Source organism: Agelaius phoeniceus, chromosome 2, assembly GCF_051311805.1.
Source record: "Agelaius phoeniceus isolate bAgePho1 chromosome 2, bAgePho1.hap1, whole genome shotgun sequence".
NCBI lineage: Eukaryota > Metazoa > Chordata > Aves > Passeriformes > Icteridae > Agelaius > Agelaius phoeniceus.
Window position 1 is genome coordinate 92,150,377 of NC_135266.1, and position 26,105 is coordinate 92,176,481.

The 26,105-nt window shown below is 47.5% G+C and overlaps 1 protein-coding gene across 1 annotated transcript in view; it reads left to right on the forward strand.

Moving 5' to 3' along the window:
- The window catches only part of FSTL1 (follistatin like 1), a 53,262-nt gene that overhangs the window by 15,067 nt on the left and 12,090 nt on the right, over window positions 1–26,105 (forward strand). The window contains exons 3-4 of the mRNA XM_054655015.2: window positions 23,250–23,354; window positions 24,585–24,714. Of these exons, the coding sequence (XP_054510990.2) occupies window positions 23,250–23,354; window positions 24,585–24,714 (235 nt within the window). The remainder of the gene's footprint in view (window positions 1–23,249; window positions 23,355–24,584; window positions 24,715–26,105) is intronic.

A 26,105-nucleotide genomic window follows, 5' to 3' on the forward strand; every position in this document is an offset into this window, starting at 1 on the left:
ACTGCTTATATATTCAGGTGATGTCATTCCTGGAGGGGAGCCCTGGAAGGGGAGGGTGGTGTCAGTAGTGCAGGTATTAGGCTCAGGAGGGCTTCCTTATACCCAGTTAGGTGGTGGAGGATGCTCCTACTTTTGCAGTGGGCTCTGAGCTGGTGGAAGCATGAGCAGTGCTGATAACTCTGGCAGACCTGGCTTTATCTTTTGCACCTACAGCTCCCTGCCCCCATGGGGAGCAGTAGATAGCCCAACCAGCCTTTCCAACAGCAAAGAATGCTGCACCAACTTCTGTAGAATAAACATCTTTCTTTAGTTCTTTAGCCCCTTTATTTGCCTCTTTTCTTTCAAGTGTCTGCTAAGCCCTTCATGACAAGGAAGACATTTTGTTCTGTTCTTATCTGTTCTTTCCCTCCTTCCGTGTACAGTCTGGGATCTCACCAATCATCAGCAAGGCAATCTAATACACTGGGCTGCAAACTGTAGTGGCTGAGGCACAAGCATGTATTTCTTTCTGCTGACTTTATTAGAGGAGCAGTAAATTCTGGCTAGCCAACAAGGTGGACAGCCAAGGCTGGCAGACAGCTGTGCAAGCTAATGTCTTAAACTGCTGCAGTTGGATTTGCCAGGGGCTGCCTTCTGAAACCTTTAGTCTGCCTCTGGTTTGTGTCTATCAGAGTTAATTTTTTCCCCTCAGAAAGTAATGGCAAAAATTGGCTTGTCTTCACTTGGGTTCTGCAGGAGAACCTACCATCCTACAGGGATATTTCCTCTCACCTCCCAGTGCAGCCCCAGCTGCAAATGAGCCACTTAATGTCATACATGGACTTTGCTAAAGTTGTGGCAGAAGCTGGGGCTGTCCCGTGCTTAATGAAGACTGCAAGAATAGTGTGACCTTCTCTTTAGTTACTCACTGCATTCATTAAATGGGAAATTTTCTGTGGAATACCAAAATTGTTTATACTGCATTAAGCAAGGGAAGTTTGCCAAATATTTAATGCTTGTTTAACTTAAAATATGTCCAAACTAAGTGTGCTCCCCTGCCTTTGATTTGATTTTGACATAAAGTATGAGAACCACCAAGTTTCAGCCTGCCACATATGTCTCTCTGTTGTCTAGATAGTTCTACAAACAAGGAGAAACATTTGTGGAGAACGATTAACTTGGCCATGTCTGCATTGTTGCAAAGGGAGAGCGTGGACACTGCCCTCACTTTGTGGTGCTGAGCTTTTCAGATCAGAGGGGATATTTTCAGGCAGTGTTAGTGTGGGCTGGGTTTCCAGTGAGGCTGAAGGCTTTTGTTTCCTTTCTGTATCACTAAGCATTTCCAACATCTGTGAATGTCAGGCTGTTTGGAGGAATGTTCTCCTCTGGCAGAAGAACTGAAGCAGATCAGATGATTTTTCTCTTTGAGGGAGGAGGTTAAAGGGAGGCATGCAGGGCTGGATACAAAAGGTAAAAAGGGGAATGTCAATCTTCATATGGTTCCCAGGAGGATGGAAAGCCAAGCTCAGATCAGCAGTGTGACCTCTGATTCAAGGAGTAGCAGTTGGGAGCCCCAGTGGTCGAAAGCATGGTTAGGGTTGTGTTTCCAAGTTGCATCACAGACACTCCCTGTGATTAGGGAGGCTACCAGAAATTCATGGTGCCTGACTTCTTGCTGTTGTATGGGAAAACAGAGACACACAAAAAATGTTACCACTAAATGAGCAAGCAAAAAACCCCCATGGAAATAACCTGTTGCAAAGCCAACTGACCTGGCTTTGGTAACTGGAGATCTGCTGTCTGTGCAGAAATCTTGGCTTCTGCTGCCACTATAAACTTCTAGGTTTCTGGGACATTTCCCAAAGTCTGGCACAATCACCTTCATTGCTCAGGGAGGAATTGCTGCTGTGCAGGTACCCTCCACATCTGTGGGGACCGTTGCCTTGTGATGTATCTTTTTCTACCATCTTTGTTTTGCCTTTAATACCCCTCTATCCCATGTTCCTGAGCTCTAAGGTGCAAATCTGCTGAGCTGCAGGTCCAGCTGCTGTGAAAAATTATTTTTTGGGGGGGGCGGGGGGAGATTTGTGCTGCTTGTGTGGCTGCTGTTTGTGTGATCAGGGCAAATGGCACTTGAAGTTGGTGCCTTGTGTTGGCAAGACCTGGCTGCCCAGAAGGACCCTGGCCCTTCTAGGAGTGAATTCCTGTAGGTGAGTGCTGTTCTGGTATTGGGGAAGAAGACACCTGGGACCTGTAATGCTGAGCTCTGGCTGCAGTTGGTTTGTTATTCCTCATTCTTTTTTTCTTCTGTGGCACAGAGGATCTATAATTTTATTTTGCTGTCTGCTGCATCATCTATCTCAGCCTATTAGAGCATTTAAAATCCTAGAATACCCTGAGTAGGAAAGGACCTACAAGGATCACTAAGTCCCACTCCTGGCTCTGCACAGGATACCCCAAGAGTCACACCATGTACCCTAGAGCATTGTCTAAACACTTCTTGAACTCTGTCAGGCTTGGTGCTGTGTCCATTCCCTGGGGAGCCTGTTCCAGTGCCCAGCCACCCTCTGGGTGAAGAACCTGTTCAAAATATCTAACCTTAACCTCCCTTGACAGATTTTCATTCCATCCACTCAGGTGCTATGACTAGTAATTAGACTTTTTGCTGCTTAATTTGCTGCCTAATTACTTGAGCAGCTGTCAAACCTCTGTAAGGTAGGCTGTTACTCCATCTCTCTTGCTTTAACCAAAGACAAGCAAATAAAGTCATCTCATCCTCTGTCTTAGTGATGTGGTAACAACCACTGACTCTGTATGGTGAAGAGCACAGGGCTATGCTTCTCTTTTGAGAAAATAAAATAAGAAAAGATGAAGGTCAGACATGACCTTTGTGCTTTGCTCCACAGTACTTGCTTATCCAGTAACTGAGAGGGAATTTTCATGAGTGGAGCAGCAGTAGCTCAGCAATCTTCACAGGCAAAATGTTTGTGGTACGTGTGAATTCAGACTGCTGCTGTACTTACTTGGCCCTGAGCTTCATCCCACTATGTGGTTGCCTGATGAGAGAACATAAAGCACCCACTAGGATCTCCTGCCACACAATCCAGGTCCCAAGGGGACTGTAGCTCCAGGGGATGGTCATGCCCTACCCGCCAGCCTCTTCTCTGTTCTCTCAGTCATGTCCTGAGCCTGCCTTTTCTATGAAAACCATCTGCTGATTCAGTTCTTCACCCTTGTACTAATTGTCCTGTTTGCTTCTGGCCCCAGCCTTGCTGGCTGTAATGATGGATGACCTGGAAGGGAGATGTAGCCCCCCTGCCTTTCATTTCATCGCTCTTTGCTGTACCCCAAGCAGCAGATGCCTGTGAAATCCTGCAGTCCCAGGAGAGAGCTCATTTGGCATTCCTGTTTAGCTCATGTTTGAGCAATGTCATTTGGACCCATGAGCTGTAAGGGGAAAGATTGTTCTCAGCAGAGACTGAAGTTTTAGAAGTAAAAAGGTGCTAGAACGGTCACTGTGTGTAAATTGGTGATTTCCACAAACACATACTAAATTGCCATGGTCCTTGAGAGATGTAGCTGTCTCCCCACAAGCAAGAGGCACCAGGCTGACTCTTCCACCAAATTCAGGCTCTTGCAGAGGTACTGAGGTCTGCTCTGTGTTCTGAGCACAACTTTAACAATTCCTTAGACATGGACAAAACAACTTAATCTTGTTCTTAGAAGCCATTGACCTTTTTCGGTTGACACTTTAAAAGGAAAAGTCACCCTGAGGCAAACTTCTGACATGGAAACATTTCAACCTGAGCAGTTCAGTGCTGGCAAAGTTCTCAGCAGTGGAAAAGATATTTTCAAAAGAGAAAGTGTCAGGCTGCTTTTAAGCATTGGGTGCTACCTGTTACACCCGTAACAGTGTGGGTTCATTCAACAACACCTTGAATTCTGTGAATCTGCTGGCTCAGCTGCTCTCCATTCCTCAGAGGACCTTTAGAGGAGTCAGGCTGTGAAGTACAAACCCAAGCAAAGTTGGAGGGGGATGAGAGCTGCTGTTTCATATACACAACTTGGCATGTCTTTGTATTTTCCAGTCACGAGGATGTCTTGCAAATTCCAGATGTGTGGAAAAGTGTGCCTTTACCTTGGCATTTACTACATTTCTCATCATGGTCCTTGACTCCTTACAGGCTGTGGCTGAGATTCTGCCATGGCCTTGGCAATGTCTGCATTATTAAATTAAACATGCATGGGTTTGCCAACTGTGGGGCCAAGGGAGACCAAATGGCCAACGTCTATATGCTGCTATTAGACTGCCTTAGCTCTTACTTAGAGGTGCTGCATGTGAATTACTTCTTGGCTACTGGGGATCTGTGCTAACCCCTAAACCATGTCTGAGAACTTGCAGATCACATCATTGGCCCTATTCTCTGAGTTTGGATGCCTGGGGTTTTCCTGCTAGTGCCTGGCTCTCTTGAATTTCCCAAGGTAAGCACAGCCTCTGTGCCCATCCCAAAACCATGCAGCTCCTCAATTTTGCCCTTTGTGGTGCTCAGGAGTGGATTGTGCTCTGTCAGCCCTTGGTGGCTTCTCCTGCTGCCTCAGGGTATTCCTGTCCACAGCTGAACTTCAAGTAGCTTTGCTGGGATTAGCCTAGACATGGACAATTACTGAAATGTCTGTGATACCTGTTATGAATTCACTCCATTTAGTGCTCTAAACTCTTCCTCCTTACTCCTGGGTTATCAGCCATAGCTATTGCTAAGGAGTTTGTTAGGAACACCAGCAGGGAGATGAGCTGACACTGATGAGCTGACATAGTTTATTGTGTGCTGTGGAGGAGTCTTCAGGTGGTTCCAATCTCCAGTTCTGGTGACACAGCTGCAAGTAGCATAGAGGCAAAGGCTTGTGTACCACAGTTATCTGGCATATGGGTTGTGTCCCTGCTATGAAATCTTGTCTGTATTTCTGAGCCATGGAGAGCTGTGCAGTAACATGAATCTCCCATGAAGGATGGTCATCCTGCTATTTCTTCATGTAAAATTCCTTCACCAACAGCTTCAAGGACAATGCTGTATTGCTCAGACACTTAATGCTGTAGAATTTGTCTTGGGAAATAATATAATTGCATTTTTTTCATAACAAAGCCATTACACTGTCAAAAGCCTAATTTTCTGTTGCATTAGCCGACAGCCAGCAGAGATTGCTGGGAAAAGAAAGTGCTTAGCTTAACCTAAATTTCTTGCTAGCAAGAAAAATGGAATGAAAACAAAATGAATTTATAATGAAATGGATTTATTTCTGGGCTTTCCTATTGTGCTGTTGTTTGCTTTCTTTGAGGGCATTTAGAGCTGATTAGCAGCCCTGGAGACAGAAGTCCATTATTTACCCAAAGAGCAGCCAAAAATGGAGAGACAACAATGCAGCTTTCCTCCCTCCCTTTTTCTCTATCCTCTGCATCCCAAAACAAGCCTCAAATTTGCCCAGAAGGGAACATTCTTCATCGAAGAGAGGACAGCTAAGTCTGTGTGGTCTGCTGCTTTCTGTTGGAGATGCCAGCAGAGAATTTGCTGGAGGTCTCCAGTTCCTCAGGGTCAGGTCCCCGTGCTGGGGAGAAGCATGGAATGCCTGCCTGGACTGTGGGAGGCAAAGGGCTGGCAAGGGTGTCTGAATCCATCTGTGCTTAACCAGCCTTCTGGGAAGCAGGATCACAGGGACTGTTCAAGGAACAAGGAGGATGAACATGTGGTCTTGCTGAAGAGATTTTGCAAAAGCCTGCACAAAAAATGTGTTTCTTTCCATGGGAATTAAAGCTAGGGGGAAAAAATTGGGAGAGCCAGATATGAGCTGGTCTGCGGCAGCATCTCTACCCTCTTCCTCCTCCCTGGGTCCCAGGAATTGTTCCTGGAATCTCTGCATGCTCTATCTGTGGTGCATGGGCACTTAGATACCTGCAGAGATCCCAAGCACCCATGGCAATTGTTGCCTGTAGCAAGGCATTTTTAATTGCAGGTTTAGAGGCAATTACAAATCATTTGAAACATAGCCCTGGTTTATTGGAGAAGGTTTACAATGTGGGGAAAATGCTGTCTTTTGTCTCTCAGCTGCCCACTGAGGTAATAGCATGGCTAGTAATGGATATCAGCTCCAAAACAGTAGGGGATTCAGTTCTGGAGGTGGCTGTTCCCTCTCTGAAACAAGACTAGAGCTGCCTCATGTTGTTCTGTTTGTTCCCAGACTATTGAAACCATGAGTAAATCCATTCTACTTTTTCTCCATCCCTAATCTTGCATGTTACATCTTATACAGAGGATTTTTTTTCCCCTAGAAGGAACAGGAATTTGATCTTAATGGCTTACTGTCCTGATTAGAACCTTAGCTAAACTTGCACTGTAGTAAAAATATTAAATTCAGGTTTGTAACCATTCTTTGCCCTCTTCTGGCCATAAAATGGTGTTAAACTGCATATTTTCACCTCTGATTTGGCCTGTCCCCCAGATTTCAATGCATTAGGAGACTTTTGGATCTCATGTTTCTTTAAAAGTATTGTTGATAACAATCAAAACAGAAATTACTTTTATAAAAGAGCATTATTTATTAAGTCAGACATCTGTTTTTGCTTTCTCTTTTCCTCCCTTATGCTGAGCAAGACAAGGGAATGAAATGTCAGGGAGGGAAATATGTTGTTTGAGTTAAAGTATAGAAGTCATATGCTTAGAGTAGCAAAAGCATAGAATTTATTCATTCCTATGCCAGTGTGAATAAATATGGATGAATCAGCCATGAACACAGTCAGCCTTGATGTTAGGGGAAGGTTTATAACTGCAAGACAGTTTTAAGACCAGGCTTTCAGTGGGTGTGAGACAGCCAAAAATAGCAGCCTTTTATCAGTGTCGTGTAAATGGAGTTGCACAAAGAGGGAGCACAGGTAACATGGAGATGGAATTGGTGACTCACAAGGACTTGGTGACTCCCAGTCCTGTGTACATCCCAGCTGTGTGATCCCATTGAAGACAAGAGTTGGTGCTAGGGACTGGTGCTGAAGGGCAGGAGGAGCAGTGTGCTGGCAAAGTGGGCAAGGAAAGTCATCTGGACAGGAAGGGAGGGGGGGGCTGAAGTTCATCTTACTCCAAAGCATTAGAAAGATGTCAAAGATTGTGACTGCCCAAGCACCTCGAGGAAATGAAGTTTCCACAAGGACAAAGTTACAGGAGTAAAAATCAATCATGAGAGGGAACGACACAGGACAGGAAGCAGACGACAGTTTGACAACACAGAGCAATGAGAGCTGCTGGCAACTGGAGAAAGTTCAGTGCTGATGAACAGCAGGTCTGGCACTTGAGAGAGAAATTAAACAGCCTGTGGACAGCAGAAAGGGTTGTGTAGCAGAGAGACACTCCAGGTGACTGAGTTTATTACCGGGAGCATCCTTGCTGAAAACCTCACACTGCATTGGTGGTGAAAAGAAAACAACACATTTCTGCTCTAGAATGGTACTTTTGCTCTTCCTGCCTGGGATTCCCTTGTCCAGGGCAAGGCTGAGGGTGGAAGGGACAGTGCCAGGGGGCCAGAGGTTCAGCAGCACTGGGATGCAGGGACAGAGCTGTGCCAGCTACAGCTCCTACAGCAGCCATGAGTTAGTGATGAGTTGGATGGCACAAAGCCACCTTTTCTTGCCTTGTGATTTCAGTAAGGTGGTGTGGGAAGGGGGCCATTTGACTGCCCATGTGGTATGAAAAAAATAATTTTCTTGGGGAAATATTAGGAGAAAGGACCTGTGTGAAGAGGACACACAAAAACAGCCACTTCTTTACTCTGGCTATAATCTGTCTTGTGTGCATATGACAGTTTATACCCTCACAGAAAAAGCACATGCAATTAATTCAGCCCACCTCAGACATGACAGGGGAGGGAAATAGGGGAGCACTTGCCTCAAACAATATGATAAACTATATAGTACACAGCAACTGCAAGGACATTGCTTTTCAGAGCATTCACAACAGGGACAGGCCAGCTCCTGTGACAGGGACTCCCTTGCACAAAGCAATGTGGCCAGCTAAAGCAATACCATGGATTTTTCCAAGAGATCTCTGCCCCTTGTCCGTTGGTGTGCCTCTGGTTTGCATGCACAAAGCAGGAGAGCATCAATATCTCCCCAAGACATTGGATCCAGCTGGTTTGGTGGTTACTCTTCCACAGATTCTGGTGGGTTTGTGTTGGTTTGGTTGTTGGTTTTGGTTTTTTGTTTTGACAGGGTTGTGTTTATAATTCCCTATCTTAGCTATGTGAGAGAGGGCTACAGCTTCCACCCGAGCTCTGAGCTTATCTCTGCCAGCAGCTGGTGCCACAGGCTGGTGTGATCCTTGAGAGCTCCTGTCTGATCTCCTGAGCTGTGCCAGCTTCATCCTGTCAGAACAAAGGGCTGGATTTGGAGGGGTACAGAGGAGGCCATCATTCAGGGAGACACCTTTTCTTGCAGGTTGTGGAGGGTCGGGGCTGAGCTCCTGCATCAATGCTGAATTTAAGTGGGAATCACTGAGAGGACAGTATGTTGGGCTGAAATTCTGCCAGGCCACTGGCAGAGTCTCCCTGTAACATTGTGATGGGGCTGAGCTGCATGCTGAGACTATGAAAAAGCTTCCCTTCAGCATATGGGGTTGGGAATTTGGTTTGGCTTGTACTAGAGCTGGGCAGGGGAGATGGATGTGTGCAGATGTCTGTATTGCAGCCCTCCAAGTGCCTGCCCTGCTTTGGTGTTGCACAAACCCTGAATTTGCTGCCCAAGACCTCGAGTGCTCTTTGGGTTCCCTCCCTATAGCACACATTTCCCAGCTGTGGGCAGTGGTGCTTTGCATGCTTGATCTGTGACAAGCTCTGGGAGCCATGAGGACAAAACAAATGAGAAACACATGTTTTATTGAGCAAGTTTACGTGCTGATAGCATCATGGCCTCAACATTTTGCACCATGTCTCCTTAAGGCAGTTGTAACTCTCAGGGAAAGCAAGAAAGCTGCCTTGGTTTCTGCTGGGCTAGTTGGGGGCCTGAGGGGGTCACAGCTGGTCCCAAAGCCAGAGTGGTCTGTGCTGGGATCTTGTAGCATACCTGGCAAGCTGGGGTTTGCAGCTCTCTCTCTGGGCTGGAAGGCAGCTGCTCCTCCCTTGCAGTGCAGCTGCAGCTGCTTCGAGGAAAACTTTTGAGCCAGGAATGCGTAAGGATGCCGGCATCTGTGTGTGCTCACAGCCTTTCATCTCTGAAATGCAGCCCAGCCAGGCCACAGGGCAGAAAGCAAAACGTCCTGGGAAGGGTTCAGGAAGTATTAGAGAATAGTTCATGCTGTTGGAGGTGATTCAAGCAGTGATCCCTCTTCTAGGAACGCAGGCTGCAGGAGGCATGGAGAGCCTCAGGGTCACTAGCAGGGCTTGGAGACCTCTCCTTCTAGCCCAGGGCATGACTGAAGCTCATAGCAAGTCCCTGATGCCTCATCACTGTCTCTGGGGGGGGAGAAAGGTGAGATGGGCAAGTGCTCAGATTGTTGTCATCACATGTGACACTGGCACTGATTGCTTACCCTTACTGGTTTGGGGCCAGACAGGCTAGTGGAGTTCAAAAGCCCTGTGTTTAAGTGACTGCAGTGATGTACTCAGGTCCTTTATGTCTCTGCAAGTTGAGCCACTTCTGGGTGTGCGTAGAGGTCATGGCAGTGTCTCTTGAAATTACCCATCGGGGAGGAGAGCTGGGAAGACCCAGGCACCTGCTCTGCAGCTGGAGGCAGTGCTGTGTTATCCCTGTATGAGTCCTGGGTGCACTCTGCTTCCCAGGCACATGTAGTGCACATATCAGCCTCCCATTTAAGTTTCTGCATGCAAACCTCCTGATGCCCATCAGCTTGCCCAGCTGGGTTTGGATGGTGCCAGCAGGGCAATGATATCCTCCTCTGCTGACTCACTGTACGTCTCAGGAGGCAGGCACGGGGGTCTGAAGGATGAGAAGGAATGCAGCAGGAGCAAGTGTTTGAGAGGGGAGCAGAGCAGGGTTTGCAGCCCTGGTACAGTTTGGACTGGGAGCTGCCTCATTAAATCACTGCTTTGCTGGAGTGGCTCAGAGGAGGGGATGCTTCCCCGGAAGCAGCATCTCTCTGGGTTCTCATAACCACCAAATGGAGATGTGGCTTTATTTTTCTGTTTGCTTGTTTTTCAAAGTCAAGCTATGGGAGTCGGCATCCAAAGTCTTCCCAACTAGACAGGAAAAAATTCCATGGTTGCAGAGAGAGGGGAGAGCGATGTCTGCAACAGTTCTTCGTTATTTCCAGACACAGTCACAAAGAGCCAGATGGAAGGAGATGAAAGAATTAGAAGAATAGGTTGCTTTAGACACCAAATAACAATGTTATAGCAATAAAGCCATTGGAATAACTTATTGGTTTTGTTTTTTTAATTTCCTAGCTGAATCACAGAGTCAACTCAAAAACTGCATTTTAGGTCAGTTGAAATTCATGTTTTATTTCCAGCAGAAAAAAAATAGCTGGGCAAACACAGTTGCTAAGCTTACCAAAACATGTTTTTATTTTGCTTTCTTTGACCTTTAAGCTTACATACATAACCTCGTGAAATATATTTAAAAATAAGAGAGGGAAAAGAGTTCATCTTAGAAATCATTTTGGAATCAAAGCTGCTCCCTGAACTAGGCACAAATTTCCAAATAGTTTTGGTCTACCTCAAATTGCATTTCCTAGTGAATTAGGTCTCTGTCTGAAAAATGTTACCCAGCCTTATTTAGGAGTTATAGGAAATCAATGGTCGCTTCTCTTGTTTCTTAATCACAGAATTGCCTTTGGGCTGCAAATGCTGCCAAGTCTGTGCTGTCAGCCATGGGGACATAAGGGAAGCTCTGCTCTGGCAGATGTGGTGGTGACTGAGTCTGGCTCCCCAAGACTACACATGTAGGTATGGGGTGTGCCATTTCTCATGAGCACAGCAGAGGTTGTTTGCTTCATTTTCCCCTTCATTTTATATAGTGCTCCTCTGCTGGCAGGGGGATTGTGGCTCTGACAGGTGTATCTTCCAAGCAACACACCATAAGCTACCAGGTCAGGAGGGGTGTTGGGGGAAATAGCATCCAGCTTCCTCACTGATAGTCCACACAACATAATTATCTCTTGTTCCCCTTCTGTTTAGGCTGTGTTAAATCAGAAATGAGGCAGGAGACCCACAAGGACACACCAGTGTAAGCGCAAGCAGCTTGCCTAAGAAAAAGCCTCCATGTTTGACCAATCTTCTTGGGTGATGTTGGGTCCAGCAGAAGCTGCAGGGAGCAGTGCAGGGGCAAAGGGGCCACTGTTGGCTGTGGTGCTGATAGCCTGGAGAGACACCCATCCTTGGGGCATCCATGGGAAGGCTGGAAACCCTGGGACTTTGGAAAGTTTTTCTCCTTCCAACTGTGGCAGTTTCCATAGTGACTCTACTTTGTAGCCTATTTCATAGTGATGCTGCCAGTTTTCTCATGGCCTTCTTGCCTTATCAGAGTTTCCTCTTGGCTGTCTCAGTGAAGAGGTCAGTCATTAAGTGTAAGTCAGAGACTTATAGAGCTTTCCCTACCTCAGAGGGAAGTCTCTTGAGCATAGGCATGAAATGGTGTTAGCACTTCACAGGGATGGTTTCAGGTGCTAGTGACTTGACTGGAGGCTTTCTGAAGAATAATAGGGACAGCAGGAGTTGAAAAGAACATGCTGATCATAACTAGGGTCACAGTTCCCCTTGTGCTGGGTCCCACATGGCCCAACATTGCTACTCTTGATCTCAGTGAGGGGCTGTGGGGTGACTGACTGCCCTTGCAGTTTAATGGGACTTGCTTGTTGCTGATGTGATGTTTCTGAGAGCAGTGAACACATGCATGTGTGTCTCTTCCTGTGTACCTCTGCAGCCTTCCCAATGTCCCAGTTTCAGCAAGGATTTTCACTTAGTTTTTACAGCAGAGTTTTTTCTCTCCTCTTTCCAATACTAATCAGTAGATGCACATACCTGCCAGTTGTCAGGTCATCTCCTGAAATCCTAGTTTGCACTTTGCAGGCTGCAGTATGGTAGAGCTTTGGCAGACTTGCCTTCAGCTCCCTCTGGCTACAGGGACACAGTTTAACCTTGGATGGAGCCATGCCTTTTTGGCAGATGCACCACCGATGAGCAGACTCCAGGTTCCTTCCACAGCCTACTCAAACTTTTCCTCTCTTCCATGTTCACCTTACTTCACTTCTATTTTCAGGTGTTCCTGTTAGTCTGATAACCATTCCCAGCTATATGATTTCAGGAAGGGGATGGATGCTCCCTCAATACCACAGGCCAAGAAAAGTTGTCTACACAAAATAATGCCTAATAATGAGAGGTTTTCTGAGCCTTCCTCACTGTTCTCACTGGGTAAAGGAGATTTCATGACTGCATGAAGTAGAGAAGCTTCAAAGGAGAGAAATGACTGTGACAGAGCACTGTCCCCTGAGGATTCACTCTTCCATAGCTGCCTCCAGCAGAGCCATTGGGTAGAGCAGACCCAAAGCTGCTCTGCATTAACAAGGAGCTGATCAAATCCTTGAGCCAGGATAGAAAATGGGAAGTACAGAACTGGCTTATGTCCAGCTCTGTTCTCACTCTCCCACACTGAGGCTGACTCAGTGTTTCCCCCCAGTCACACAGCAATTTCCATTGCTTTTTTTGCAATGTGCTGTGGTGGAAGGAGAGTAAAGACGGACTAAGGGACAGAGCTGGGAAGAGGGATCATCAAATCCATTGCAGTTGGATTCCCATCCCAGTGAGGGCAACAAAACCACTGAGGACTCTTGCACAAGAAGCTGGAGGCTGCTGGTAAACCTCAGCATTTCCTGCAATCTACATTCCTCCTGTGTATCCAGTTACTGGAAGGGGTGTGAATATGCCATAGGGTTGTAAATTCTAACTTGCCTCCCACTGCTTAGCTCAGTCTTTCCTCCTCTCTGTTGGAGCCAGGTGATGGCTGAGAAATGTGCCAGATTTGGATTCCATTCAGAAATAAATCATCCCTGGTCAGAAAAAAGAGGCAACAAAACTTAACTGGCAGGACCAGTAAAATTTGCAGGACTTCAGAGTGTGGGAAATTAGGGGAATGAAGGATGAAAAAAGAGGGCTGCATGATACAAAATGAGCTGTGGGTCAACACAGATTTAGGGGCTGAAAAGGGAACATTTGAGGTTGTATATGGCACAAAGTACCTCAGACTGGGTAATGGGTGTGGGAACAGGCAGCTGTGTCAGTGTACCTCAGAATGGGGCAGATGAAGGAAGGAACATACACCTTTGGGGAAATGCCATCTGTCAGAGAAACCTCCCTTTTACAGCTGAGCCTGGGTGTGCTTAGAGAGAGAGAGGTGATGACATCTATGTTTGGTTGCTAGCAATAGTTTGTGGTGCACAGCTCTTCTCTGGTGTGGAGGCCCTGAGGGTGAACTCTTCATCTTCCTCCTTCATCCTCCTGTTGTCAAAGGCTTCCTCTGACAACTCGTAAGCGCTGTGACATACAGAACATCACTCTCCTGCTGGAATTCAGAAGTCGATGCTGGTCTTGTTCTTATTTTTGCTTTAAACAAAATAGGATGGAGAATTGTGATTCCTAGGAGCTCAGCCATGGCAAAATAGAGCCTGGCCCAGGGCAATCAGGATATGGGAAGAAGAATCATACCTCAATGAGGAGTACAACTGGTGCATTCTCGTGACTCTAGCTGGTCAGAGTGACCCTGAGATACATTAGAAAGTCCCTTTTTCCCAGCCCAACAGTCGAAGAAGGAGTCAGGGCTCTTCAGTTCTCGGTCTCAAGGTTGTTTATTTTACCTTATCTATAAAATTTTTTCTCCTGACCTGCCAAGGTCTGCTCAGCAAGACAGTCAGAGGCACTCTGCCTGCCCCTGGGGCAGTGTTATCTTTTTATACTAAAAACTACATATACAATATTTACAATAACTTTCCAATACCTATCACCTATGTTAGACAGTGAGCTTCTACTCTAAACCAATCTAAAAGTGCCAACATCACAGCAGAAGATGGAGGCCAAGAAGAAGAAGGAGAAAGGCTGGACGCACCCAGATTCCTCCATCTTGCCCCCTGAACCCCGATTCTAAAAACCAAAAAAATCTATTTTTCCACCCTGTGACAAACTAATTATTATTCTACTTATACTTTCATGGCTTGCAGATCCTCATCTAAGGTTGGTAATTTTTTCCATGGGTCATAGTCAAAGTCACAGGTGTCTTGGGCTTTGTGCCAGGGTCTCTGAGCCCCCTGGCAGAGGTCCTGGCAATTCAGGACAGCCAGAGGGATGTCCTGAATTCCGACAGTACATCACTCATTGAAGTGGTCCTGGCTCCAGACCAGAGAGCAGAGGGAGCTGAGCTGCTGTCTTCTGTTCATTCTTGAGCAATTCTTGCACCTTGGGCCTTTCCTTTCCAGTCTTGTCACATGAGAGGATGACACCAATCTCATCCCTAAGGCCCTGTGGAACTAACTTCATTTAGGACCTTTCACATGCACTGACATGCTTCCCTGTGTGTGAGGGTGATTTTTCTATCCAAATACAAAGTGACTAACTTGATTCCTCCCTCTGAGAACCATGGTGCAGCAGAGCATCACATCCTCTCCTCCTGTGGGACTGATTCTGCCCTGCTTACAGCTGAAGCCTCTTCAGCTGGTTTGGTATGCACAAATCAGTCACACTCTGAATCCTGCCTCCATGCCTTGCTGGGACCAACACTAGTAAGAAAGATCCTGGTGGTTGTGGAAAAGCCGGCAATTTCGCCACATGATGCAGCAGAAGGGAATCAAACTCCTTCTTCTAGAGGTGCTGTAGGGATAGGTGGAGGGAATAGTGCTGAGAGAAGTGCAGCTTTGGGCCATGACACTTTGGAAGCTGTGAGTATAAGGAGTATTTTTGCCTGAGCAGCAGAGAGGCTGCAGGAGTGAGAGTGCTGCCAGATGCAAGCTCCCTTCCTTCTAGCAGCCATTTTCCAGACTTGTTTGCAGGAGCGATTTCCTCTTCCCCAGACTCTCATGTCATTGTTCCCCTAATGGGGCCTCACCGGTCATTGCCTTGTGGTGGAAAATATGAGGCTGTGGGGGCCAGAGCACAGACATTCCTTCCAGCTTAAAAGGGAAAACAGAGCCCTTGTGCAGTGGAGTCCCCCAGAGGTGTGCCTGGCTCCGGAACTGTTTCAGCAGCATCATGCTGTAAGAGACATCAGCTGTTTGGCAGATGCCTTTTTGCTCTTGATTAGGTTGTGGGGAGAAAACGCTCCTTCTTCCTAGTTCTTGCTTCCCTTTCCGTGCAGGCACCAACTTCTGCCTGCTCTCTGTGGGACATGAGAAAGCCATGGCTGGTGTGTAAGGGCTGCTGCTCCTGCCAGCAGTCCAGGCCATGTCTCCACAGGGCTCAGTGGGGAGGTAGAGCTCTGTATCCATCCTGCCAATGTCTGCAAGGCAATGCTGCCCAGGCAGTCTTTTTCAGCAGCAGTACAAGCATCAGACATCTTCATGTCCCTTTCCCTGACAGAGTCATGGACGAATTCCTACAAGCAGGTTTTCACAAACTGTGTTGTTTTTCCATGGCCTCATGTAGAGGTCACTGACCTGATGGGCCTCCTTTATCACAGAGGTCACTCAGAGCCTCAGCCACTCTCCTGCTCAATGCACGTATGATGGACACATCTGATTCGCGGATCCTGGACTGAGCAGCCAGCAAGTCAGGGAGGGTATTGCACAAATGGGTGAGGTAGGGGTTTGCAGAGAGGGAACCTCCTATGAGCTCTGGGAGTTGCAGTTCCTTCCCTCTATTGCCTTCTTTTCTCTGCATCCAGATTTTCTGGGAACACACCCTGATTCCCAGCATGTGCAGAGATGTATGGTCTGGCTTGTTTCCCATGAGCAAAGTCAGATGCCATTAAATATTCATCTCGCAAGCATTCAAAAGCCTTTAAGGGGTTGCACTTGATGTTTTAAGAGAGCCAGTCCTAGATGTCAGTTGAGAATAGAAAGAGATAGGAGCAAAGTATTGGAAAGAGGGGTTGGCTGATGTCTAGGTGTGTGTATTGGTGGATTGGGGCACATGGTCCTCCATGGCAGGCATTCCACAGGGAGTGCAATAGCTCCTGACACTGTGTCCAGATCTCTGTTCACAGCCCTTGATTGAAGCTGGCTGAAATACTCTAGTGATGGAAGCTCTGAGGGGGCAGAAGGGAGATGGGAGTCTGTCCTCCAACACAAAGAAAATGCGGTAGGGGAAGCACGAGGGTCCGTGGCAGGGAGACAGCAGGGGGCCTGGATTCATGGCAGGGGGCCGGAGTGAGGATCTGTACTCAGAACTGCAAGCAGCAGTGACATTGAGTCTGTCAAGAGGAGAGGCTGAGCCAGAGAAGTGTTGTGTGGGGCTCTGCAAAGGAATTACTGCCTGGTTCCCTAAGGAAGCAAGGCAATGTCAGCAGGCTGTCTGTGTCTGCCTGCCTGTCTCTGGCCTCCAGCGAGCCTTGACTCTACGGGCCTGTTTCCGGCACAGCTGATAAAGCAGCGGAGGCCTCCGAGATAATGGCATCCAGCTGGTTTTGTGACTCTAGGTGACTGCCTTAATGAGAGGGGCCTGTGAAGACCTCCCCTGAAGAAGGAGTCCATGAGCTGCCCTGGAACTGGCTGACAGACAGGCCGTGCAGAGTGAGCTGTTGGAAACTGGCCTTCATTAGTTCTGCCGCTCACAGGATGGCTTTAGGAATTAGGGGAGGGGGAATCCTGCAGTTTAAATGGCACTGGACCCCTCTGCATCCAGCACAGACCCCATATTGACACCCTTCAAATAGGATATTGTTAGCATTGGGAATGTCGAGGGAACATTGTCAAATGCAACTGGTCACACTCCCTTGGGGAATCCAGCCCTGGTCCAGACTTTGCCTGACAAACATCTCTTCTTTTTTGACTACCCAGTTCAGGGGTAGCCTGGTTTTGAGCCTTTCCAGCTGCCTAGCAACACCTTCGCTGGTGTGAGCAGCAGGACATGCACCATGTGCCTTCCAGAGACAGGTGGGGAACCCCTGCAGCAGAGGAGGGAGGAGTTCCAGAGGGTTCCACTTTGACCAAAAAAAAGCGTTCAAGAGATGACCCTGCACCAGTGTGCACAGCAACCTCTGGCAGGAGGTTTCATTCCAAAGTAGAGTATGTGTTATTCCACAGCCTATTGTACCATTCCAATAGCGATGATGTCCTGGGATTGTCCTGATAATGTCTGGTTTTTTTGGAGAGCTGAATAGCATGATTCAATCCCCGCTTGCTGGGCTTATCACCGTCTTATTTTTGCTAAATGAAACTCAAGCCTTCCAAGTAAGAATTTAAGATAATTTGTGTGGATTTTCTTCCAACCTGAGGCAGTAGCCCAAAGGAAGGAAAACTGTAATGGTCACCTTACCTATCTATTTATGGCAAGCCCAGTGTCAGGGGTGCCTGCTTGTTTCACGCTAATCTGCTCAGTTTATGCTGCTGCCAAATTTCCGCCCCATCACACCAGAGTGTTAGTGGATCCAGGGAGCTGCCACAGGAATTGGGTCAGGTTTTCAGGGAGGAACAAGTGCTTTGCTTGTTAGTTGCAAACCAAAACAACAGGACAAACGTGCTGCCAGAACCAGCTGCACAAATGACCAGAGGTGACAAGCTGGCTGCCCCTTCGTGCCCTCAGTGAACATGGGATCTGGTCCCCTTGGACCTCTGCAGGAGGACACCGCTGCCGAAAGAATGGGAGAAACACTTGGGTAATGGGATGAAACGCATAAGCCAAATGCTTTCTCAGTGCCATCACTGTACAGGAGTTGCTAAATTTTCCTGCCTCCCTCCTGAGCTGCTCTGCTGCCCAGCTCACTCTTTTTGAATGTTGCAGCACAATGCTTCTCCCTCCCAGCTCCACAACAGGAGAGGAGGGAAGTTTGGAAGTCAGGAGACATAGCTTATCTCAGCTTTCTGCATCATTAACCTACTGCCTTGTGTTTCCAAATCTTTCTGCGTTCAGAAGCAAACATTGCCAAGACAACAGCTAGACAAGGCGCTAGATTTCATGGCTGGATGTTGAGTTGGTTTAGATATTATACAGGCTATGCAGTTTATGGGTAGCACCTTGGCATGTTCAGAGATTCCTTACATCCCTACTCCCCTGTTAGTTGTGGCAGGCAACAGGCAAAAGGGATGTGGATGTGAAGATGTAGGGACGACTGGCAGAAATACGTAGCTGCACAGCTTATTTCTCTCTGCCTCATGGAGGGGAGTCTACTGTGAACTGTACTGATTATATCTGAAAACTTGCAGCCAGCTTTTGCTGCTGCCTTCCCTGAGGCATGAGAATCTGTGCATGTCTTGCAATCCCAGACATCATTTTGGTGCCCTTTAGTTTTGCCTTCTCTGTGTAATACTCAAGTTTGTATAATACATGGGATTGCCTCCCATAGGAGTTTTCAGTGCTCCAGCTTTAGAGCGCTTTGATTTCCGTGCACATCATGCAAGGCAAAACCACAAAACCTTGATTTTACAGCCAAGAGCACAGAGCATTATGTGGGGGTCAAGTAATTTTATGTATTTCCAGAAAGTGATGCCAAAAGAAGAAAGGACCTGCCCTCACTGCTGATACCAGAAAAGGTTGTTACTTGTATGAATAGGAGCAGGACAGTAGGTAGTATTTCTCCAATGCAGTATGGGCTGCTGAGAAAAAGACTTTTGAGATCTCAAAGAGGAGATTTTCTGTGGAAAGATATGCAGAAAACAAGCCAGTATGAGGGGTTGTTGTAAAGCATATTAACTCCCCATCTTGTCTTTCTGCTTGTTTCCCAGAACATGTGTAATGGCAGTAATCCCTGCTGCTCTCTTCGGGCTGTAGGGCACTGTGGACATGGAGCTGTGTGCACAGCTCTTCTCTGCAGGTGGAAGCTTGTTCTTCCTTACAGAGCTGTTTTGTCATTAAATTGTTTGTGGTTTCAACTTTCACAGGCTGGTTGGGAAAGTCTCAGTTCCCACCAAGGGACACCAGACAGTCATGGCTCAGTAGGGGCCAGGGGAGGAGGCAGCCAAGGGAGAGCTGCAGTGGGCAGTTCCCTGGCAAAGGCAAGGAGCCGTGATACCTCTTTTCTGTCATGCGTACAATCACTCGTATCTCACTGCAGACACTGCACTGTTTCCATGCAGTCCCACCAGTGCAGAGCAGGCACAGCACCTGGCAGGACCTTGGGATCCTGTGCAGACCTGGCACTGCCTTGGTGTGTCAAGTCACACTCAGTCCTGGACAGCCGGGTGCAGGCAGGGACTCGGAAATGCTCTGGATGTCTGTGCTTACTCTGTGTTGGGGGTCCAACTTCTCAGCACCAGATGCTGCCAGAGATGAAAAACAGCCTTTTCCACTGCCTAACTTCCTAATTTTAGCTCTCCACCTTGAGGCCCTGCATTGCTGGTTGCCATGGTGATCCTTCACCACTGGCATTGCCTCTGGCTTTCGCCTGCGGGTGCCTTGGAAATGTCTTTTTCCTCCTTGCTCCTCAGGAGACAACAGCTGAGGCAGAGGCATTGCATGTGACTCTCTGCACTGTCAGCTCAGGTCTTCTGCTTAGTGTTTGCCTGTTAACATGCACGAACCTTCATCCACAGAGTTACATTTCCCAGCCCTCCAAAAGCATTGTGCATTCCCATTCCCATTCAGTAGACAAGCTGGGCTATGCATACATGACGCTGCCCAGCTGCCCTGAACTTCTGGCCCTTGAGCTGTTGAGAAGAGCTTTCTCCATGGTGTTTGCCAGAGAAGATGTCTGAGAAGGTCGTGCCCCTGCAGGGTGAAGGGTCAGAGTGCCCCTGTGTTGTGGCAGACATTCCAAAGGCACAGGCGCTCCTGCTCTGGCTTCTCGCTGCTTTTGCACCTTCCCACTTGCTCTCTGGGTGGCAGAGGTGTACCTAAAAGAGAGAGAGAGAGAGCTTGGGCACCTCACTCAAGGCAGAAGAGAGGAACTGCCTTGCCAAGGCTTGCAGTGGAAATGCCACCGTGCAGCAATTAATAACAATTCTCTGCCCTTTCCCTTCCGCCTGCCTGAGCGCGCTGTGGACTGGAACGGGTGACACTTCCCAAGCACAGGATGACAGAAAAGGCAGTGGCAGCTCTCAGAGATAAAGCAGTGTAAAAGCTTTGTGATCCCAGCAAATCCTGATTTTAAGTAATTTAATGGCAATGATGTTGAAACACTATGGAGTCTTTTTTTAAAATTTTAAATTTTAAAAATTTGTGGTTTATATTTTCAAGCTTTTACAAGGCAGGTGCAAGGATGGCTATTTAATATTAAAGTGGCAGCTGCCTCACTCACTCACTTCAGTGGGTGAAGCTTTATAAAAAGCAAACATGACAAGATCCAAGGTAAGATCAGAGTATCTCTCACAAGAAACCAGTTTGGCTGGTAGATTCTGGGAGATCACCAGAGAATTGGGAGATTATAAAGCCTCATTTGCAGACCCTCACTGTACTCATCCAGTCATCCACCTCTGTCTCTGTTACACTGTCAGTTGTGCACATTTGCTGGGAAGGCAGCCAGGAGCTGCTAGAAAGAGCTCCCACCCTGTGGTATGCCACAGCTGGGTTTGAGAAACCCTGTGCCAGAATGAGAGGGCAGGCAGGCAGAGCAGCTTGCTTCATTTCTTCCTCTGGCTGAATCCTGAGGTGGATAAAGCCATGCTGGAATGTGGCAATCAGCCCCAACCCCCTACCAGCCTAGGGCAACTTAAGGCAATAAGAAGAAGCAACCAGAAAATTGTGTGGCTTTGATTAATAAGAAAAATCAGAGTAATGTGGCCTTCTAGCCTGGCAGGTGGCAGAGTGTCTTCAGAAGCTATTCTGGTAATATCACCCTGCCAGCATCCCCATCCCAGGTTGCAATGGAAGAGCTGTGGGATGGTTCCTGGGCTTTAGCACTAGCAGGGAGGGAGCTGTGGATGGCCCCATTGGAGACTGGGTTTCCAAGTGAGCTCCCTTGGGGAGAGGAGTCCAGCAATCTGAGGTTGGGCACTGCAGATGGTTGTTGAGGCCAGTTGCATTGCATTGAGGCCAGCAGTGCCCTAAGTCCCAGCCAGGAATGAAAAGCCTGGTTTGGCATTGGCGGGCATGGACGGGAGGTGGCTGCTGGCAGTCCTGCCTGTCCATGGGAGAGGCAGAGTACTGCCATCTATTGTGGGCAACTGGATTACTGACCTCACTGGGTGGCCACTCAAAGCTGTGCCCAGCTGATTTTTTCTCTCTTTGACTGCTTGAAGGGATTGACAAGTTGTTCAAAACTCCTCTAAATGGATCAGCACTTTGGTAGCTACATTGCATTTTAGGTGTGTGAGTGCCCAAAGTCAGACTCCAGCCTTGGACAATTTGGGTTTTTCTTTCTGTATTTTGCAAAATGAGCTATTCTTCCTTCCCTGCCCTGAGCTGCATGAGGTTGCTTTGTGCAGTGAAGTACTCCCGTTGTTCCATGCCACCCCAGAAGCGCCCGGTTCATTTACCCCATCCCTCTCCTGGAAGGTGGCTGGAGAGAGCTGGATGCAGGAGAAGGGATAGCGTGTCACTTGTAGCTCAGAAACAAAATGTGAAAGGAGATGAAAAGGCAGAAGGAGGGTGATGCTGTCTTCATGGGGAGAACAGGCCTGGGACATGGAATACATTTCTCAGCTAAGACTGGCATGTCCAAACACTGTATTTGACAGAATAAGCAGCAAAATAGGAACTCCTGCAGAGAATCCAAAAGATGTTTGTCACTATGTGAACCTGGAGGGATTCCTGCAGTGCTTTGAAAAGACCTTCTCAGGTTTGATGAATTGTGCAGTAGGCCAGCAAACAAACTATTCTGAAGACCAGGGCAAGGTTATTCAGAAAATGATCTGGCTGCCTCTGTGGGATGTTCAGTAAAGACAGAACCTCTCTGTGAAATTGTGGTTTAAAAGCAAAACAAACAAAAATCTAGAATAAAGAAGAAACAGGAGGAAAAAATGTGTTCAGCATTTGTCAATAATGCTTGCTCTTCCGACAAATTCTGTTCCTTTTTCATCGCCTATTTTCAAAAGTAAGTGATATAGGTACAAAGATGCCACAAATGAGCAGAGTATAAGAATAATACTCTGATGAGAAGGTGAAAAAACATTTTTGTATTAGAGGGAAGAAACACAGCAGATGTGATTGACTTATCTCACTGATTATTTTTCATTCCTCAATCTTCTTTCTGATGCAAAACTGTTGCAGAAGCCAGTTGGCTGGCATAAACCAGATACTCAACATACAGGTGGAAAATGTCAGGTGAAATGAGAGTCACAAAGGAAATTAATGACAAAGCAGGGAATTAAGCCAGGCTCTTCAAAGTCTGAACCCTGGAACTATCTTCTCTTTTAAAAGTCTATTTAAAAAGGCATTAAATGGATAAAAATAAATGGTAGTTGTATGATTAAACTATGGAAATATTCCACACTAGGTGTCACCAGTTTAGGAATGCTGTGGGACATAAAAAAAAAAAAAAAGAAAAAAAAAAGAAAATATCTGGCAGTTATGTGAACAACAATACTTGTGATGACTTTGGCTAGGAGAAAACTGTAAAGCATATAAATTGTGCTGCAGGACAGAAGTCAACTGCAGGCTGTCAGGAATCAGGAAGGAATTTTCATTATGGCAGGATTACAGGATAATTATCTCATCCATGACAGTGTTCTTCCTTTAAAGTGTTTGATCTTAACTAGTGAAAGCAAGATAATGGGTCAGTTTTTTGTGACAAGGACATTATCTGGTGCCTGATGACAATTTTTCTGCCTGTTTGTATTGTACCTTTCTCTAGGGATATGTTCACCTTCTTCCTAAGTGTCTCAAGCAAAGACATTTCTGCTCCCTACCCTCTGTGAAAAGAAATTTTAAAGACAGCAGTCCTTGACATGAGCAAATTATTCTTGCCATTCATGCTAGACTTCCTCTTGCTCATGTTTGCTCCACTTCTCCCCGGTGATTTTCCAGGAATGACCTGAAGGAAACCCTGTATTCTTGGGACTGTAGCCCTTGTTCTTGTGTCTGCTGCTTCTTATTGTCTGAGCTGTCCATCTATTGAAGTCATGTCTCTCTTGTTCTGTCACCCCCACCCTAACACCGTGGTACCTTTTGGTCCTGCTACCAGTTAAATGTGCCATTTTTTTTAACTGTGTTGTTACTCTTGTGGATAATGATGTATTTTGTGTCTCTGATTTTGTATCTTGCAGGAAGAGCCAAGGAGCAAATCTAAAATCTGTGCCAATGTTTTCTGTGGAGCTGGGCGTGAGTGTGCAGTGACAGAGAAGGGAGAGCCAACCTGCCTCTGCATTGAGGTATGGGAGCAGCACAGGTTCTGTGTCTGGGACAGGTGGCACCACTATCACCCCCCAGATGGGTTTCTGTCACTGGAAGGATCCCATGGTGGAACAAGGCCATGGCTGTTTTGAAGCAGCTGCAAATTCACAGTGGCTCTTCAAACAGCAGGACTGTTTCCAGTGTTGTGTGGGGGAAGAGCCCTACAGGGTAGATATAGTCTGGGACTCACAGCTGTGCTGCTTGCAGGACTGCCTAGGGTCTTTACACGCACAGGAGACTTTTGTTGGGAAAGCCCAGGGGGGTATGGGTGTGCAGCTGGCTTTGAAGGGCACTCTAGGGAGTGGTCTGTGAGCTCCAAGACAGCCTGACCTCACTGGCGCCTTGTTTGAGGAGGTTACAAGCACCCTACTAAAAATCAGCTTTTGTAAAATGGAAATAATTGTGGTAAAGTGCTGTAAGGATGAATAGCTGTATCCAGCAGGGAGTCAGAGATGATTAGAAGAGTCTTTCCCAGCTGTAGGGACACAATGTCTCCCTACTGTGCTCTGCTCCATGCCTTCAAAACATTTCTGCCTGGCTCCTGGGAATGGCCATGCGGCTCTTTGTTCCCCCTTCCCTCAGAGCGTGCAGCTCTGGCATGACCAGCCTGGGCACTGGAGGGTGAAATGCTCTGTTAGTAGGAAGAGAGTCTGTCACTCTGGGTAGGCTTGGCCAGACCAAAAGGAACAGAAGAGAGAAGCTCATAGTCTGAACAGTGGCACTGGTGAACTCTCTTTGCTGTGGGCTGTGCTGTTTGTTCATGGCTCATGGCTTATTCTGCCATTTGGTTGCAGAAGGGTGGAGCAGAGTCTGCAGAGAGATGCAATGGAGCCAAGCAAGCGCAGGTGCAGAGACCAGAGGCACAGAAACACCTCTGGGCAGGCATGGCCACGGCACATGGAGCAGCAATTGCAGGATTATGCTCCATATTTATGCTGAGCACTGATTTATCTGCAGGGGTCTACTTTCAGAAAGACTCCTGTAATGCTGGTGATGATGGAAACTGGGATGAAGTGAGGCCTTTGAACTCACACCCACAGACCTCCCTGTGTGGGTTTTCCTGGGGTTATGATGGGTGAGTTAGCCTGTTCCAAACACAGGGCCAAGGGGACTATGCCAAGGACTTCTCCTGAGCTGGGCTATGGTTGGACTCACCGAGCTGTCCCAAGGAGGTGGGTGAAAGGCTGTGTTCTCTGGCTCTCCCACAGAAATGCAAACCTCACAAGAGGCCTGTGTGTGGGAGCAATGGCAAGACGTACCTGAACCACTGTGAGCTGCACCGTGACGCCTGCCTCACCGGCTCCAAGATCCAGGTGGATTATGATGGCCACTGCAAAGGTAACCCTGGCAAGGAGGGCTGGATACACTCTCAGGGACGAAGAGCTGGAAGGGAAGCATGGCATGATAACAAGGCAAGGCAGAGGCCTCACCAGCAAGACCTTGTCTCACAGTTGCTGAGTGGGGTAAACAAGGCAAGCCTCTGAACTGGAGCCAGATTCAAGCAAGAGTCCAGATGACCAGGCAAGCTGGCAGTGATGAAGCAGGCCTGAAATCAAGTTGTGAAGTCAGGACTGGTGATTCTGGTAACCAGAATCAGACAAGAGCCAGACGAGCTCATAGTGATGCAGTCTGTGGCGCTAATTCGGCCTCCTGCTGGGTTCAGGGTGTCCCCAGCAGGCTGCACGGGGTCCGGATAGCGCAGTCCTATTCAGGACACACTGTCTGATTCCCAAGCAGCTCTCAGCTGCAGGCAACCTTAGCAAGCTTAAGGGATATCAGCTCTTTAGTGATTATCAGCTCATTGTGATTTCAGCTCTCAGCTTGCTAGGTGCCTAGGCAGGCAGACACAGGGAGAGAGAGGAGAAGGCCATTTAGAGTTCCACAGTGATGTCTTAATTGAATCTTCTGTGAAGGGTTCCAGTGACAGCTCTTCTACCAGAATGGAGCTAAAACAGCCCTTTATATAGGGTATAGGGGGATCAGAAATGGTCTAATGGCAAGGGTTAGAGGAAAGTGACCTATAGAGTTACAGAGAGATAAGCAGGGGTCCAAAGGCAGAATAGGGGCTTCTAGCTATTCACCATGACTTGGCATTTCCTATCTCTAGGCTTCTGCTCGCCACGGGGCCCTTGCAGGCCCTTTGCCTGCTACATAGCAGGGCTGAGATCAGTCACCAGGTCAGAGCCTGGATCAACAGTCTATGGAAGAGAGTGGTTGTAACAGAGCTGGAGACAGGCATGGCTACAACATGATAATCACAGGCAAGGACTAGGAGTTGAGGACTCAGATATGAAATGGAGCCTCATGGTTCATGGTTAGAGAGTTTGGATGGAGGCTCTAGGTGAGGCCAGCAGGGTCATTAAGGCCCTCATTAGTGCACTCAAAATCCTGACACCTTGACTGTGGTGGGACCTTGGAGCTATTGTCTCCCCAAGCTTCTGGGAGTGTGGCACTCAGGAGAGCAGGGCAACCTTTTGCTCCTGCTGCCTCACTCTAAGCTTTTGGATTCAGCCAGGTAAGTGTCCCAGTTTAACTGCTGAGGAAAAGTCATGCTCTGAGGATAAACTCCTAAAACCAATACTATCTTCCATGTTCCTAAGGAACCTCAATAACTTTTGGAGCAAGGATTTTGCCTCATCAGTGGGCCTGTTTAACTCACACACACACACACACACACACAGCAGCTGCATGGTTTTCTTGTGTTCAGACAGTTTCATGTGTTTAAATGT